This window comes from Propithecus coquereli, unplaced genomic scaffold (assembly GCF_000956105.1).
Source record: "Propithecus coquereli isolate 6110/MARCELLA unplaced genomic scaffold, Pcoq_1.0 Scaffold362, whole genome shotgun sequence".
In the NCBI taxonomy this organism is placed as follows: Eukaryota; Metazoa; Chordata; class Mammalia; order Primates; family Indriidae; genus Propithecus; species Propithecus coquereli.
This window is the reverse complement of record NW_012149308.1, coordinates 1,615,036-1,631,425: the sequence shown is the minus strand read 5'-3', so window position 1 is coordinate 1,631,425 and position 16,390 is coordinate 1,615,036. Positions and strand designations below refer to the sequence as shown.

General features: G+C 43.7%; 1 protein-coding gene across 3 annotated transcripts in view; it reads left to right on the top strand.

Annotated features, from left to right (window-relative positions):
- Positions 1–16,390, top strand: part of SH3KBP1 (SH3-domain kinase binding protein 1) — a 330,680-nt gene that overhangs the window by 229,150 nt on the left and 85,140 nt on the right. For all 3 annotated transcript variants that reach the window (XM_012651703.1, XM_012651704.1, XM_012651705.1), the window contains one exon: positions 10,277–10,371. In XM_012651703.1, coding sequence (XP_012507157.1) covers positions 10,277–10,371 — 95 coding nt within the window. The remainder of the gene's footprint in view (positions 1–10,276; positions 10,372–16,390) is intronic.

Sequence of the window (16,390 nt, the reverse complement as noted above, 5' to 3'; positions counted from 1 at the left end):
CTCAATATATATCATTTCAACATGTAATCCATATAAAATTATTAAATGAAATACTTTCATTCTTTTCTTCATGGGAAGTCTTCACAATCCCAAGTGTATTTTATAGGTAGAACATATCTCAATTTGGAGTAGCCACATTTCGAGTGCTCAATAGCTACGTGTGCTTAGTGGCAACCATATCGGATAGTGTCATTTTAGAGGAATTCTGGGGTCTCGTGGGCTTCCTGGGTCTGGAAACGAACACAGTTCCAAATGCTCAGATCCCTTGAGCATGTAGGAGGATCTGGCTCCAGTCCAAGCTTCTTTCAGTCCTACAGGTATCTATTAACTACATCCACACACCTGGCACTCTAGAAGCATCAGCGTGAGGGATGGGTTACTGATAAAAGAGTGGTTTTATAGAGGCCGGTGGTGTGTTTTGGCCAAGAGTCAGAAGGCACATATTCTAGGTCCAGCTCTGTTATTAGCTAGCCATGTGACCTTGGGCAAATAATTTTATTTCTCTGGCCTTCCTCCTCCTTGTCTGCATTGTCTGTGAAGTCAGAGGGTTGCACTAGAGAAAACCCCTGAGGTTGCCCCCAGCATCTGCATCCTCTGATTCAATTCTATAAGCTTTACAACTCAGAGTGGAAGGTTTCTGCGTTTGAAGGATTAAGCAGATAGATGGGAGAGGCAGAAGGAAGATTGTGAACAATTTGGTGGGAATATGAGAAAATGTCATTGGATATAGATGTTAATATGCCTGCGAATGGGTAGCAGGTCAGGAAGGAGAATTACCACTGTCAGGGAAGACTTGAGGGATGTTTATTGACAGACATTTTTCACGGACCCCAGGGCAAGAATTTCTGAAGTTTAATCTCGCCCTACACACTCTCTCTTGCTTTCATTGTCAAGAGCAAATTCTGGGCTAATTGTTCTCCCATTACTTCCATTTAGTGGCACCCCAGTCCTCTAAAAAGCCCCCTCCCCATTTAGACCATTTCCCTTCTGGATTTTGATGTGACACCCATGTTTGGGTGGCAGGCCACAGAGTGCTGACTAACTGCATATTAGAAATGACACTAAGCTTGCGATCCGAGCAGCTTCCTTCTTCCTTCTGGTTGGAAGACACACCTATAACCAAAATTGCTCAGGAGTGCAGAAGAGGGCAGCTTCTTCCTGCATACCTGTCTCTGTAGCCTGCTAAAATACAAGCTCACGTCAGAATTAAGAGTTGTGATGATTCAAAAAATATTCATGTTAAGTTGATATTTTCTGAGTGAAAGTGAAACTCAGCTGATCAGGATTTATTTAAACAACTAACATCCCCCCCCCCGTCAAAAAAAGCTTTTATGATATTGAAATTCATTGGAAACTCTTGCAGGGGAACAGATTGGCATAATTTTCATAACAAGAAGAAAACTGTCTAAATATTCATAATGAAGTGCCCTGAGGTTTCTCCAGCTCACCACATCTGGAGTTTCCCTCTTTCTCATTACAATCGATGCAGATTCGTGGCCTCTGTGGAATAGAAAAATAGTCCAAAGAAAGGACTGTTTAACATCTTTCTGAACAAACAGTTTAATCTTACAGATTCAGAAGACCAGTTAAACAGGTGTGTTAGGAAAAAAAATCCTTGACAGAATTCGTACAAGGGCAGATCAAGCTTCTGAATAAATTATAACTATAGGGCAAGGGCTAAGTTTTCTCTCACCTCACTCCATAACTGGACACTTGTACCACCTTTATCATCACTCTGTTCATTGCCTTGCTTCTTAGGAGTTGTCCTCTATGATGGTGACACATGGTGACATGCTATCATTAGACCATTGGTCCCTCTAGGTTAAGGCTCTATATTCTATTTAATATTGCCACCATATAGCCTAGAAAAGTGCCATGGAATCAGTGGGCACATAATATTATGTGGTGGTTGAGAAAATGGAGAATTAGAAATGATTTATGATTTATCGAGCTCTAGATTAGACAGCCTTTTTTTTTTTTTTTTTTGAGACAGAGTCTCACTATGTTGCCCGGGCTAGAGTGAGTGCCGTGGCGTCAGCCTAGCTCACAGCAACCTCAAACTCCTGGGCTCAAGCAATCCTTCTGCCTCAGCCTCCCGAGTAGCTGGGACTACAGGCGTGCGCCACCATGCCCGGCTAATTTTTTCTATATATTTTTAGTTGTCCGATTAATTTCTTTGTAATTTTAGTAGAGACGGGGTCTTGCTCTTGCTCAGGCTGGTTTCGAACTCCTGAGCTCAAACAATCCACCCGCCTCAGCCTCCCAGAGAGCTAGGATTACAGGTATGAGCCACCGCGCCCGGCCAAGACAGCCTTTTAAAAGCTATTAGCCATGGGTCCCTTTTGCCAAGTGTGCGTGTTGTGTCTATGTAAACCCTTCGCAATGAGACCTTAAACACAAAGGGAAGACATCTTTTAAAAGTATGTTCCAAATACTCGCTTACAGAGTTAGAGGTCTCTGTATGGAAAACAGTTCCACTCACTGTAAGAAAACAGCACATAATGCATCTCTAAAAAAGCATACTTAGATTTGGCTTTAAAATGTGAATGTGTAAACCCCTCACAGTGAGACCTTGAACACAATGGTAGAAACATTCCTCGAAAGCATGTTCTAAACACTTGCTTACAAAGTTGTCTGCTTGGAAAACAGTTCCATTTACTGTATAAAAACAGCGCAAAATGCATCTCTACGGAAACCTACTTAGATTTAGCTTTTAAATGTGCATATGGAAACCACATATGATGAAACTTTAAACACAATGGTAAGAGAGTTCTTCGAAAGCATGTTCTCAACACTTGCTTACAGAGTTCTCTGCCAGGGAAACGGTTTCATACACTGTAAGAAAAGGACACATTTGCTCATGTAAGACCCTTGGGCTTGTTCCGGGGTCTGAGGGTTGGCAGCGGTTGCCAGTGTTGGCCTCGCCAGAGCCTTTTTTTTCTTACTAGCTACTGCTCTAGCCCAACCAGCCTAAGACTTCCAGGGCCAAACCTGTAGTCTGACAAAGTCAGGTTTATTGGTGCATTGTGACCAGGGAGACTGCATACCAGGGGATCTGTGGATGTCACACCAAACATAAGAAAAGGTACTTGCAGATTTTGAGGAGGGGTGGAATTTAATGAAATTTAAACAAAGCGATGTTTTGATAGGCTTAAAGCAAAGCAGGGCTGTGTGGCAAGGGGTCGACCTCAGGTCCGGACTGTGAGTAGACCCAGGTCCTGCCCCTTTGGTAGCCATGGAGTAAAGACACACGTGCAATGCTATGTCCAGAAACCCCTTTTGTGAGGCACTGCACTTGTGCTGGGAATCCAGGCTGCTTCTCCAGGGCACAGTGACTTAGTACATTCAGGCAAAAGAGAAACATTTCATTCTTACTGACATAAGTTTTTAAAAAACAGAATTTCTGATAATTTGTCCTCTAAAACCACAGACTTTCTCAGGGAGTAAGAAATTAGTAGCACTCAGAGAAGGGGGCTGTTAAGGAGACTTTACAGCTGCAGGACATGCTTGAGAGAAACTCTTTCCTGATCACTTTGCAGCTGGCCTTATCTGTGTCTGTCACCCCAGCCCGATGAATGGCTGGGCAGAGTGTCACTTTCTCAGTCCGACTCATTTTTGCTTTTTTCACCACATGTTTAAACAGGAGAAAAAAGGGTCAAATCCCTTGTGTTGGGTTTTCCTCAGCCTCCTACTATCCACCTTTGTTCCTATTTTTCCAGGCTGGCTGTGTTGCTCATGCTTCCTCCCCGGAGCTCACTCATTCTTGGGCCTGGAGGTTTGGGCACATCCAATTTGAAACGTATTTCCTATCTACCCCTTTAGCGCCTCCCACACCCGATGTATACCAAAGCCCTCAGGCCTGATGTCCCAGGGGTGCCCCTCTTCCTGGGAAGCACCTTTCACCAAGTGCCCCCAACACAGACCTTGCTGTCTGGATTCAGAGTGGGGACCTTCCCATGAGGGTGCGCAACCTACCCACCCGTGCGGCTTAAGATCTGCATTTTAGATACAGTCGTCATGGAGAAAAAGGTTAACTCCCTCTGTGTTTTCCTGGTGGGTTTCCTTTCTCCCGAAGACATTCCAGAGGAGCAGAGATCTGGGCTCTGCTCCACAGTAGAGAACAGAAGGGCTTTGCTTGTCAGATTTTCATTTTTTCTTTTAAAAAAAAATACTTCTCTCTTTTAAAGTGAGAGAGTAAAAGGTATCATCACTAATACTTGTGAAATAGTTTGAAAGTCAAAGCCCCAGCAGTGTCCAAGACCAAAGGTGGTTGTTTAGGGTGACAGTCAGCTTCTTCATAAAGGAAGGCATTGGGTTGGCGTTGACAGACATAGTGATGGACACATCGTGTTTCATTTCCCTGTCTGGATTTAAATATAGACCGGGGCTGCTTTGCCTCGGTGGTATTGACATTTGGGCATTCGCTGTTGAGGGGCTGTCCCGTGCATGGTAGGATGTTCAGCAGCATCCCTGGCCTCTACCCGCTAGATGCCAGTAGCACTCAACACTCCCCCCACCCCCAGCTATGGCAAGCAAATTGTCTCCAGGTATTGCCAGTGTCTTCTGGGGAGCCCTAGTTTCGAACTGCTAGCCCCATGAGGGCACTCTGCATCCCTGCTGCCTGGAATACAGTGGGTGCTCAGTTATTGCTTATTGATTAGACATGTATTTCACTGCTCTTTACTAGGCCCAGATCCTCAGAATCTGACCCAGAACTGGAGTTCTTGTCTAAATTTAGTATATAGCACACCCACCCCCAGCACCGCCATCACCACAATGGCCCACCCTCTAGGTCCCCATGTTTGTTTTGCTCCTTCCTAGCATTGAACCTTCACTAATGCCCATTGCTAGATCTGTGGTTCTCACAGTATGGTTCCAGAACCAGCACCAGCAGCATCACTGAGCACTTGTTAGAAATGCAAACCCCCAGGTCCTGCCCCAGCCCTAAAGAACCTGAAGCCCTAGGGACAGGGCCCAGCGATCTGGCTTTACAATCCCTGTACCTGGGGCTGATGCCCACTCAAGCCTGAGAACCACTGACCCAGACTATGGGCTTTTAAGCTTCCCTGATAATGAGAGTCACCAGGGTGCTTGTTTAGTAGATGAATTCCTCCTCCCACCTTGAACCTGAAGAATCAGATCCCCAGGAAAGGGGTCTGGGAAGCTAGAGAATGAACAGGTGCCCCTCATAATTCTTATCAGCAGGGATGATTGGAAAACATGCCCCAATCCTACTCCTCCTCTGGGCGTTGTCCTAGAACACTGTACAAAGCCCGCTGCCATTTTACTCCTCTACGACAGGATCCTAAGTCTCTTGTTTGGAAAGTTATTTCCCCATTGCTAATACTCTGATGCTTTAACTCGAATGCATCACTCTCATCCTCTCTTCATGTTGCCTTGTCGAGAATTATGTGTATGCATGCCTTATTTCCCCTGCTTGGTTATAAGCTCGTTGAGAACCAGATAACTAATCTCATTTACCTTAATCTCTCTTTCCCAGAACATGATAGAAGTCCACACCCTTATATGTAATTGCAAGGTACAGAAAACTCTGAAAACTGAAATGTTTTATACTCACTATTGGGTGATAAAACTTGTTCCACATTGACATGTGTCTGTTCATAGCCTCTATCTGTCCCACTTGGGGTGACCAGTCATCTTTTTTTGCTGCAGAATTTTAATGGTTAGGTGTAGCCCCAGACCCCAGCTAGGGATGTTGCATATTATATGGGATGTGCAGCACATTTCCTTTCAAAAATCTTAAAAATTCTGTCTCTAGGGGTTCTGAATAAGGGATTATAAACCAGTACCATCTCAGAAAATATTTATCAGTTTAATGAAAGAATTTCCAATTATGATGTTAGCGAAAGTAGACATCACTGAGCTTGATACTTTTGTCATAGTACCCCCAAGGAGAAGAAAACTCCAGTTCTAGGCATGACCTGGTACTTTCCACTGCTGCTAAAAGCTCTGGAAGGTTTCCTGCTAGACTCTGCCTGTGACACATGGGGTTTTGATCTTCTTATCCTAAAGTTGAGCCCAGAGAGTTGTCTTGGATTGAATGTTATTTTCTTGTGTGTATGTGTTCAGCTTGCTGATATGTTTATTCTGTTTCTTCCGCTTTTATTTTTTAAGCCAAGGGGTTTTTTGCTTGTTTGTGTTAAGTTGGTTTGTTTTTTATTGAATAGATTATAAAACAAGCTGTAGGGAATCATGTGATATGGGCATGTGAGTTCAATTCCTTTAACAGTCTGTTTTTAATATTATGTAAATTTCTAAAAGTTTGGAGAGTCAAATGTTTTGGACTTCTTGAGGATTTTAATAGGGCAAGTTTCTTAAAATCTGAAGGCCAGTAATTAGTACAGGGGCTCTTGATCTAGGAACTAGGTAGCAGCTTCAAGGTACTTGAACCTTCTGATATTGTACGAATTTTTCTCCACGTTCGAATGTGTGTGTATGTTTTGTTTTCCTGGAAAGAGAGTTATTGCTTTTTATCAGATTCTTAAAGGATTCTAAGACAAAAAAGCTTACGAACCGATTTAGGATTTCAGTTCTTATGCTAATTCATTAGTATTTTTTAATCTTTCTAAAGAAAAAAATAGAGACAAAATCATCTCAATCACTGGATATATTGTGCCTGTATTTCTTTATGTGTGTGTGTGTATTCATTCCTGTTTGATCTCCGACTAATTAAATTCATCTAATTGATGACAGGATGGAAAATGCCTGCCTCCAAAAATTAATTTTGCTCCTTTCCTCTCCATCTCTGTCTGCTACTCATTTAAAATTTATAACCTTCCCATGTCCAAAAAGAATTTGGAACTATACTCTTCTTTTAAGACTTATCAAATGCCTCCTTTTTCGTGATCTCTCTCCCGAATGTAATCTTGCCTTTCTCTGCAACACCACTGCAGTACCCCATCGTAGTGAGCATATGTTGTGTTTGTCTTCTCATCTTGTCATTCCCCTCCCCTTGCCTTTCTCTAGGCATTAGATTATCACTTCCATACAAGGATGGGAGGGGGTGGTTGGACTTACTTATATATCACAGGCCTAAGAACTGGCAACATCTTTTTCATGGTGGTATTTCAATAAATATTTGAATTGAAGTCAGGACCATTTTTGTTCCATATACTATCAAGTTAATTACAGTCTTAGAGTGAATGACCTTTTTGCATCTACATTTGTTTTTGAGTGTCTGAAAAACATGGATATATCCAAAGCAACATAATGTTTTAATTTTCTAATACTGCTCAATTAAGGCTCAAATGCCTCACAAGTAAAAATAAACTCCTATTTTAAAATATATCATAATCAACAAAAGTGTGTGAGGCCAACGGTTGCCATGGTTGATCAAGAGTTCTGGGTGATATTGCCTGCGACTAGAGTCGTGAAAAGTCAGAGCTGGCAGGAACTTAGTTCTAGCCCAGTGTGCTCCTTGGAGCTCCCAGAGCTTCGGTGACATGTTTTTGGGGACCTGGGTGGGAGATGGAACAGCCCTACTCTCTGACCAGACCAGCTCTGTTTTTAGTTGTTTTATGTTTAAGTTCTGGAATTAGTTTAAATTTGCTAAAAGTGTTCTGCTGAACCCAACTCTCCTCTCGCCCCTCCTTGCCTGGCTCCCGATCTTACGCCTGAGGACACCAAGTTCATCCAGAGATATAGTGTGATTGCCTCAGGTCATGTGCTTGGGAAAGCCCAGCTGGAACTGAACCCAGTCCTGAGTGTCCTGACTTCTGGCCAACAGTCCTCTCCTCCTGCTTGCTGCCCCTCAAATGTTCCTCTACTTTATAGGTGTCACTCAGGCATCATCAAGAAATGTTGAATGGGAGCTCTATGTGGGTCCTGGGGACACAGAAAGGGAGAGACATGCTGCAGCAACCTGCTTCGAGGAGAGTGGGAGTTGGCAGCAGCCACTACCACCAAAATCTCTGCCTTTTATTTCAGAGTGGTGCTTTCTAGATAATTCTGTGTTTAATGCCTCACACATAAAACAGCATAGCTGCATGGTAGAAGTGTTCTAAAACTGGATTATGGTGATGGTCACACAACTGTAAAACCTTATTAAAATTCATCAAATTCTCAGTGATTTTCTTGGCTTTCCTCTCACAGTTGAAATGTGATTGCAGCAGCACCAAACAGTGTACTGTCTTCTAACAAAGATAAAACAATGTTAAGAACAGAAAGGCTGGGGCAACTATTTTCCTTAAGCCAATCTCCATCTCTCAATCTCTCTCTCTCTCTCATACACACACACAAAATCTAACACCCTCCACCCAGGAGATTTCCTCTCACATCTCATTGGCTGGAAATAGATCACATGCCTACCCCTAAACCAATCACCAACAAAGGGGATTGAGATTAACATTATTTGCCTGGACATATTTTACTCGTCCACAGGGCTGTGGGAGGTTTCCCTATTCCTGAATATAATGCCTGAACAAATTAGGATTCTGTGCACTGGGAAGGAGGCGGGGAATGGCTGCTGAGAAATTAACCAACAGCCTCTACCACACTTAATTAACTTTTTTTGACTGAAAGCAACAGAAACATGACCAGTTCCTTCTTTCTTTGTTGGCCATGGGTATTTTTTGCAAAGTGTCTCCATGATTTCCATCCAAAGTTATTCTTAAAGCTGAGACTCTGCAGAGCAGTTCTTCAATAATACTGTATGTGTTTGTGTTGTTGTAAGCTTTGAGGTTGGGTAGTCATATTTCACTAGCACAGTCAGTAGGAAAATTGGTAAGGAGCTGTCATTATCCAATTTAAAGATGTTTAACTTTTTCCCTTCCTTTAGAACATTTGACCAATTCAGATTTGGGGAGGTTTGCTATTACTAATTAAAAAGATACAGAATATTGGTAACTATGTGGGTTTTAGGACAATGATGTCGATGGGATTTAGAACTAGTGCCCCTCCACACAGGTTAATGAGCAAAAGCCTTCAAAGGCCCAGAGTACCTATTAATAAGATGGAAGGTCTCCAACACTAGGATAGGGATGTAACTGATATCTTCAAGCCATTGTACAGAAAACAAAAACATCTGCACAGCAGCAAAGTGAGTCCCCCTCCCCCCTTCATTTCTTCCCCTCCCCCCCACCATATCTCAGCCCTAGACCACAGTATTTTACATATCATTCTCTTTGATTGCTGGGATGTTAACCAAAATAAAGAGACACATTTTGATGATATAAATTGTACTAGGGACAATATAATTGATACTTATGTATATAGCTCTAGTTTATGATCTGTCTGCAGGAACTGGCCCTATCTTTGGGAAATATCTAAGGCCATTCAAAGCCATTAGGTTTCTTGACTTTGATGCAGAATAATAAATTCCTGTCCCAGTAGATACTAATTGGCTTGAATTTTTCTTTCCACTTTCTATCCTGAGTCATCAAAGCCCGGTTTTTCAAGTCTCAATTTTCCAATACCTTACAAATGTTTTCATTGTCTTCAAAATCGGTGCTTTTGGATGAATAGAGATGATTTAACATCAGATAGAGTTTCAAAAGCATCTAATTCAGGACATACTTGAATTGATTTTGAGTGGCCTTAGTATTTTTCCCTCTTTGGTGAGGGGTAATGCATCTCCTTGCTGGGAAACAGCCCCGTCTATGAATAGGCAGGTTGCCACAGAAAGGCCATGGGGCTATGAAACATATTCGAACACGTTCACCCCCTCCAAACACACGTGTAAAGAATGTTAGGTCAATATTTGTTGGCTATGTGTGGTTGCTATGTGTTCACATATAAATACATCGACATTTGTTTCTTAAGATGTACCATAATGGGGTAATTTTTCGTTATTTTACATACCATCTTGGCTTTGTAACATATACAAATACCCTGTTTCTGATTTAGTAATGCAAAGTGAGGCAAAATTTAAGCTTTTTGCCCTCTGTAGGTTGCATGTGTTTATGCATATACCTGAAGACTATATAAAATGGTACCTGTCTGTTTTCCTGAGACTAAGGAACCTTTTTACTTTTCCGCCTGAGAAAAGCAAAGCAGTCAATGGTGTTTGATGATGTCACATGATTTGCGAGGGGAAAAAAATGAAGAGAATAAATATACATGAGTCAAAAATTGGCAATCTTAGGTAATTTCCTGAGGGTGACCCTCTCTTTATGCAATAGTAATATCCCACCTGTTAAATGTGCCTTTCCTTGAAGTTAATTTGATAGAGAACATCTTCTCCTGGACCAGCTCATTAGATAAAGCATTTTTTTTAGATAAAGCGTTTTAAAGGTTGTGTTTTCTTTTCTTTTTACAGCCAAGGATTACTGCAAAGTAATATTTCCATATGAGGCACAGAATGACGATGAATTGACAATCAAAGAAGGAGATATAGTCACTCTTATCAATAAGGTAAATAAAGATTCTCTCCTGCCTTCTAAGCTGTGAACCGCTTTGGTTTCTTGAATGGATGGTACAAGCTTTTGCATTATCCCTTGAAACACTTGGTTTTCATGGTCTTGAACTTCTTTCCTTTTGATCAGGCCAGAATCCCCAGTATACCAGTGTACCCAGTGTAGCCAGGTGAGTGAATGAACTTGAGAATTGAGTAGATTTCCGTTTGCCATGGGGCCAGCTTACAGATTTGCGTGGCCCTGCAGAAAAGTCTTTCCCAGAAGGAATAATGCAGAAGGCAGCTTGCTTGCCTGGAGATGCTGCCCTCCATGGCAGCTGGGCTGCAAAGCTCTGCATCATGGGTATCCAAGGATGGGCTTTAAAAAGGCTGGTCATGCCTCACGGGCAGAAAATGCTTGAAAAATGTTTGCTGTTCAGATCAAAGACAGGTGGAGTGCCTGAGAGAATTTTGCCTGTCTTGTTTGGACTAAGAAGGTTGAGTGATTTTATTATCATTACAGCCAGAGCCCTGTAAACACACGGGAGAGCTATAAAACCTGTGTGAAGTGACGTGGTTTAACAGGGCCTTGGCCATGTACTGTTTATGCTTTCACGCAATGGTACTCACCAAGTAGGTAGTTGAAAGACATATTATTTAAGTGATTCCTGGAATATGTGGCCTTTTCTCTGAAATACAGGGTTTTTATGATAGTCAAATATGGTGAGAAGCTGAACAGTCTTTAAGATGTGTAAGATGATTTTATTCTTGTATCCAGGGGAGTGGCAGGGAACTTAGCACAATTCCCTTAGCACGAGGGTGACTAGGGAGATTGTCACGGCCATCTGAGCTCTTGTAGAGCCGGGAAGCATTGGCAGGGAGGAGGATGCAGGGGATGGGGAGAGAGAGCTAGGGGGTGGGGTAGGAGGGGCAGGAGGGGCAGACCCAGGGCCCCTCTGCCATTGATCATTGCTGAGAGTGGGGGGACCCTGGTGTTGCCTAGCCCCCCATTCACCCCTAGGTTTGTCCATAAAGTGATCAGTGGGATTTACCTTTATCATCAAGGGGTTACCTCTGAGAAATGGCTTTTTTTAAAGATTTTGTTTTTTTTTGTTTTTTTTTTTTTTTGAGACAGAGTCTCACTATGTTGCCCGGGCTAGAGTGCCGTGGCATCAGCCTAGCTCACAGCAACCTCAAACTCCTGGGCTCAAGCGATCCTCCTGCCTCAGCCTCCCGAATAGCTGGGACTACAGGCATGCGCCACCATGCCCGGCTAATTTTTTCTATATATTTTTAGTTGTCCAATTAATTTCTTTCTAATTTTAGTAGAGACGAGGTCTTGCTCTTGCTCAGGCTGGTTTCGAACTCCTGAGCTCAAACAATCCGCCCGCCAGAGAGCTAGGATTACAGGCGTGAGCCACCGCGCCCGGCAAAGATTATGTTTTTTAAGAGCCTAATCCAAAGATGCCAAGGAACTGATGACCCCAGAGGTTAAGAAACTTGCCAAAGGTCAGGAGTTTTAGGGAGAGAGCTGGTCGTCTCACAGACTCTGTATAAAAGTGGTGTGCTAAACCATGCCAGAGCTGTAAAGTCACCTTTCTGGAAGAGCAAATTTTTCCCTGTTTTGCAGATCATCCAAGAATTTGTCCATCTTTTTACCTGTAAAATATTCTCCCCTTAAGTTATTTCGGTCTGTGTAGGTGTTGAATGTGGCAGGAGGAAATGAGAGGAGGGGAAGAATGCTTCCCTTGTTGTTCCTTTGTGCAAACGAGGCGGAAGCCGTTCTTCCCTTTTTTACCTCCTGTCGCCATGCCTCCTTTGGACTGCTTTCTTATAGACCGTACATTTCCTCTTTTTCATCAGACCTGTGGCCAAACAAGTGGAATAAGGAAGTTGTTAAATGGATGTGAAGCATAATACACATACTTTAATAATTAGCGCAGATATTTGGTTTCAGTAGGACAGGGAAAGGGGTAGAGTGCTTTTTCCCCCTATATTGATAAAGTGACCAGAGAATTAAATAACTGCCATTCTTTGCAGCGGGAAGACTCACTGTCCTGTTTTTATTTTGTTTTGTTTATGGAAGAGAGGTAGCCTCTTTTTAATTGAAAACCCAATGTATCAATAATACTTAGTAAGGTTTGAGAAAAGAGAAAAACCACCGTGGATGATCTCTTACCTAAACACATCTGTTTCTATCTTAACGTATTATACTCCAGTTCTTCTGTTGAATACATATCGTGATGAGAACACATTCATCTTGATGATTTTGTCCCTAACCTCCCAGCTTCAGATCCAGTCTGATAAAAAGAATCTGATTTTTCTAAAGACCTTAGTCAGAAAAGGAATATCTGTTGGTCCCATCCACACAGTACAGGGTCATGAACAGGCAGATGTGGCAGTCTGCTTTCAAGAGTGTCCCGAGGGTTGCATCCCATTTCTTTGGTTTCATGGATGATGTATTCAGAAGCAGTTTGGACACTGCGAAGCAGCGTCCTGCTATTAATACTCCATTTGCAGAATGTGCACTTGTCATCTCCCCTCTACACTTGGTACCTTGACCCAGCTTGCACACCGATCCTGCTCCTTGGGCTTGGAGTTCCCATATCATTTTAACACTTGGTCCCCCTAGTCCTGCCCTGCCCCTACCCCCAAGCCCAGCAGCACCAGAACTTGAGGATTCTGCCTTCCTGCATCTCTGCCGCTTCCTGCCCATGCAGAGCTGAGCCCAGCACCCAGCACAGCACCTCGTCTGGAGGAGACCCAGGATGGCAAAGGATGGAGGGATGCTTTTCCCAGCTCCAGTGCCCCCTACCTGCTCCATCCCTAGTACCCCAGCTCCTCCTTTTTGTCATTCCGTAACAGTACTGTGCTCACACAACCCCTCTGTACCAAAGTCTTTAGTAACATTCCTTTCCTTTATTGTAAAATCCAGATAGATGAGCCTGGCACTGCTTTGCCCAGGTGGCCTGGCCTGTCTGGCTTTCTGGCCTTGGTCCACGTGGCTGGTCTACAGGTCCCTCCCATATGTCCCCATCCTGCTCATGTGTCCCCACTGACTTGACCCAGACCATATTCCTGTCTGGGATGCCCTCAGCCTACCCACTTAGCTGTTTGTTTTTTTTTTTTTTTTGACAGTTAAGACAGCCAGTTAGTCTTAACTCATATTGCTTGGGCCCATTTTGAGTTTGTTGCTTAAGGAAAGTCCCTGTGCTCTATCATTTTTTTAAATTATTTTATATGATCTGCTGGGAAATTAGGTCTCTTGCTATCTTGTACTTGTGCAGATTTTAACTTTTTTCCCATAAAATGCCTGCCAGCCTTGACCTAGCATTCCAGTTTGCTGGAAGCAGTGTGTTCGGATGACAAGTGCCACATAGCCTACCAGCTCAGAGAACCAGGTTCGAATCCCAGAGCCACTGTTGCTGGCTGTGTCTCCTGGGGCATGTTACTTAACCCCTCTGAGCCTGTTTCCTCAGCCATAAAACAAGGGCCACAAAGCTGACCTCACAGGGACGCTATGAGGATTTACTAAGATGCGGTATATAAAGCACCTCTCGCAGGGAGGGGTCTGCCTGTGGCACCCGTAATGCTAGGAATTGTCACCTCAATTCTGGCTATTCTTCCTCGGACTTCGGAAATGGGGAATGGAAGGGCTCTTGTGTCTACTGGGGCTGGAACACTGTGATGTTAAGTAGGTTAAAATGGTGAAAAAGCCACTGAAAATACAATAGTTAAGAATTCACACTGGGGGAGATTCAGCAAGAATTTGGAAAGAAAGCATGCCATAAATATTTCACCTGCTGAATTGGGGAAAAATGGAGTCTGAGCGTGTAAAACGCTGCTGACATTATAGAAAATTCTTAGCTCTTCCTCTATGATAGGAATCGCCCAGAAGTTCGTTGAGATGACTGTGTACTATTGCTGTTATAAAATGAATAGCTTCGCCATGATTTGTTCAGTATGCATTTTGATGTGCATCTTTATCGCGCGTATGAGTTGAGGTGAAAGACCTGAATCATGTTTGCTGTAGAGGTTCTTCATTGACCCTGAATTCTACCCATGTTTCCTTTTGTATTGGTGAGGGTGGTTTCCCTTTGCCCTGCTTTTCTGTGCTGTGGCGGGAGTCACAGAACAGGCGTTGCCCTCATTTTTAGCCCTAGATTGTCAGTTCGTGTGGCTTTCTAGAAAATGAGTCAGACACCTTTAGTGGGTGTCTGTAAGCCCTCTGCGGTTCCTGAAATAATGTGCAAAGACCCGAACTATTTCTGTGTGTCCCTGGAAACTAGAAGGAAATGTGGCAACCCGAATGGTTTGTTTTTTAGTTTATTTATAAAGAATTCTTGTGGATTTGGGACCATTTCCACTTGAGCAGAACACACCTGTGTTTAGCTTTTATTTCCAGTCACTCAGAAATAGCTCCCGCGTCTGTGTTCCTGCCGCCCCCATCCCTGCCTTCCTGATTTGTGCTCAGAGCATGTTCGAAAAGGTTCTGAAGCCTCTGGGTCTGCTGTCTAACTGGAGAAGCTCCCTGGAGCAGGGCTTAGGGCAGCTTGGCAGGAGCCACACCAGGGCTCAGCTGCGAGGCGGCCGCCATCGGAGGGTGTGCCATGCTGTGGAGGGGGCCCGTGTTCCTGCTCTTGGCTGACAGCCTCCTGGCCTCAGAGCAACAGCCCTTTCCTCACAGCCGCCTCTGACCTAGGAGAAAGGGCTTCCCATGTGACCCCTTTGTAAACGAGGACCTTTGGATATTTCTTATTTAAAAAAAAGAAAAAAGGGCTTCCCTGGGTAGTGGAGTCTTTGACTCTTAAAACATACACAACCCCCATTTCTTCATTGTTTTAAGCCTATCTGATGACATCAAAATAAACACTTAGGAAGATGATATTATTAGCCAAAATCATGGAGTGGTGGAGATGGAAGGAAAGAGACAGAGATGATATAAGCTAGCATTGATGTTCATGGAAGGAAACCTGTAGATGTATCCTAAAGAAAGAGGGGACCCAGAGCTAAAGGCAGTTAGTGGCACCCCTAACGCCAGTGGTGTAGTCATCTTTCCTTGGACCATGAAGATTATCCACTGAAAATTATTGGCAGCAATTTTAATTTGCACCCTGTCCTCTTCCCCTCACAACGTGCATCCATTCGGGAATATGTGCGGTGTGCCAGGCACTATCTAGATGCTTAGGATACAGTGGTGAGCCAAAACTTTCAAATCAGGAGTTTTGCTCCTTCCTTTGGAGCTAGACATGCTGTAAGGGCCCATTTAGAACCAGCTTCTTTCATCTCTACTTCAGTGTGTTTTCCTCTCTCCTGTCCCAGACAGTGGTTGAGCTGGGTCTCCCTGCAGGACCGCAGCTCCCCAGCGCAGGATTCTAGGCCATTGGCAGCAAGAGCTCAGGATGCTCATTGCCATTCCTTTTTCCTCAGAAGTCTCTCTGGAGCTCAGCATCTCACCTCACCCTCACATCAGCCCTGGGAGTTAGGTGGGACCATGCATGTTCTCTCCAGATTACAGAGGAGGGACAGAGGCCCAGAGCCCCAAAGCAGCTTTCCCAAGGGGCTCCCAGCAAGTCAGTGGCTGAGCCAGGGCAGAGGCAGCTCCTGACTCCCTGTTGAGTGCTCTTGGAACTGGGGGGCTGGGCAGGGTGGTAACTGCGGGTGGAGTCCACGTTTCCTGTGGGGCTGAGTCACTCCCAGAGCTGATGCTTGTCTACTCATTGAGAGTCATCCATTGTTGCTAGCTATCTAGGGCAAGTGCCTGTGGAGTTTCCTTTATAAATTAATGACATTGTCACTATTACTTATCAGAAAAACAATATTACCATGCCATTACCCTATCCGTTTGTTTCTGACACTTGCATTTGAGAATCCATGTTTCTGATCTGTCAGGACCAGAATATCACTGCCTTGGTTTCTGGATCATCCAAGACTTTGATTCCACTGTTGCCTCTAAAGAAATGGAGTGATAGTGCAGAGGGAATGATGATCTTGGTCCAAGGCTAACGCTGGTTCTTTCTGGGCAGAAGCCCACCTCCT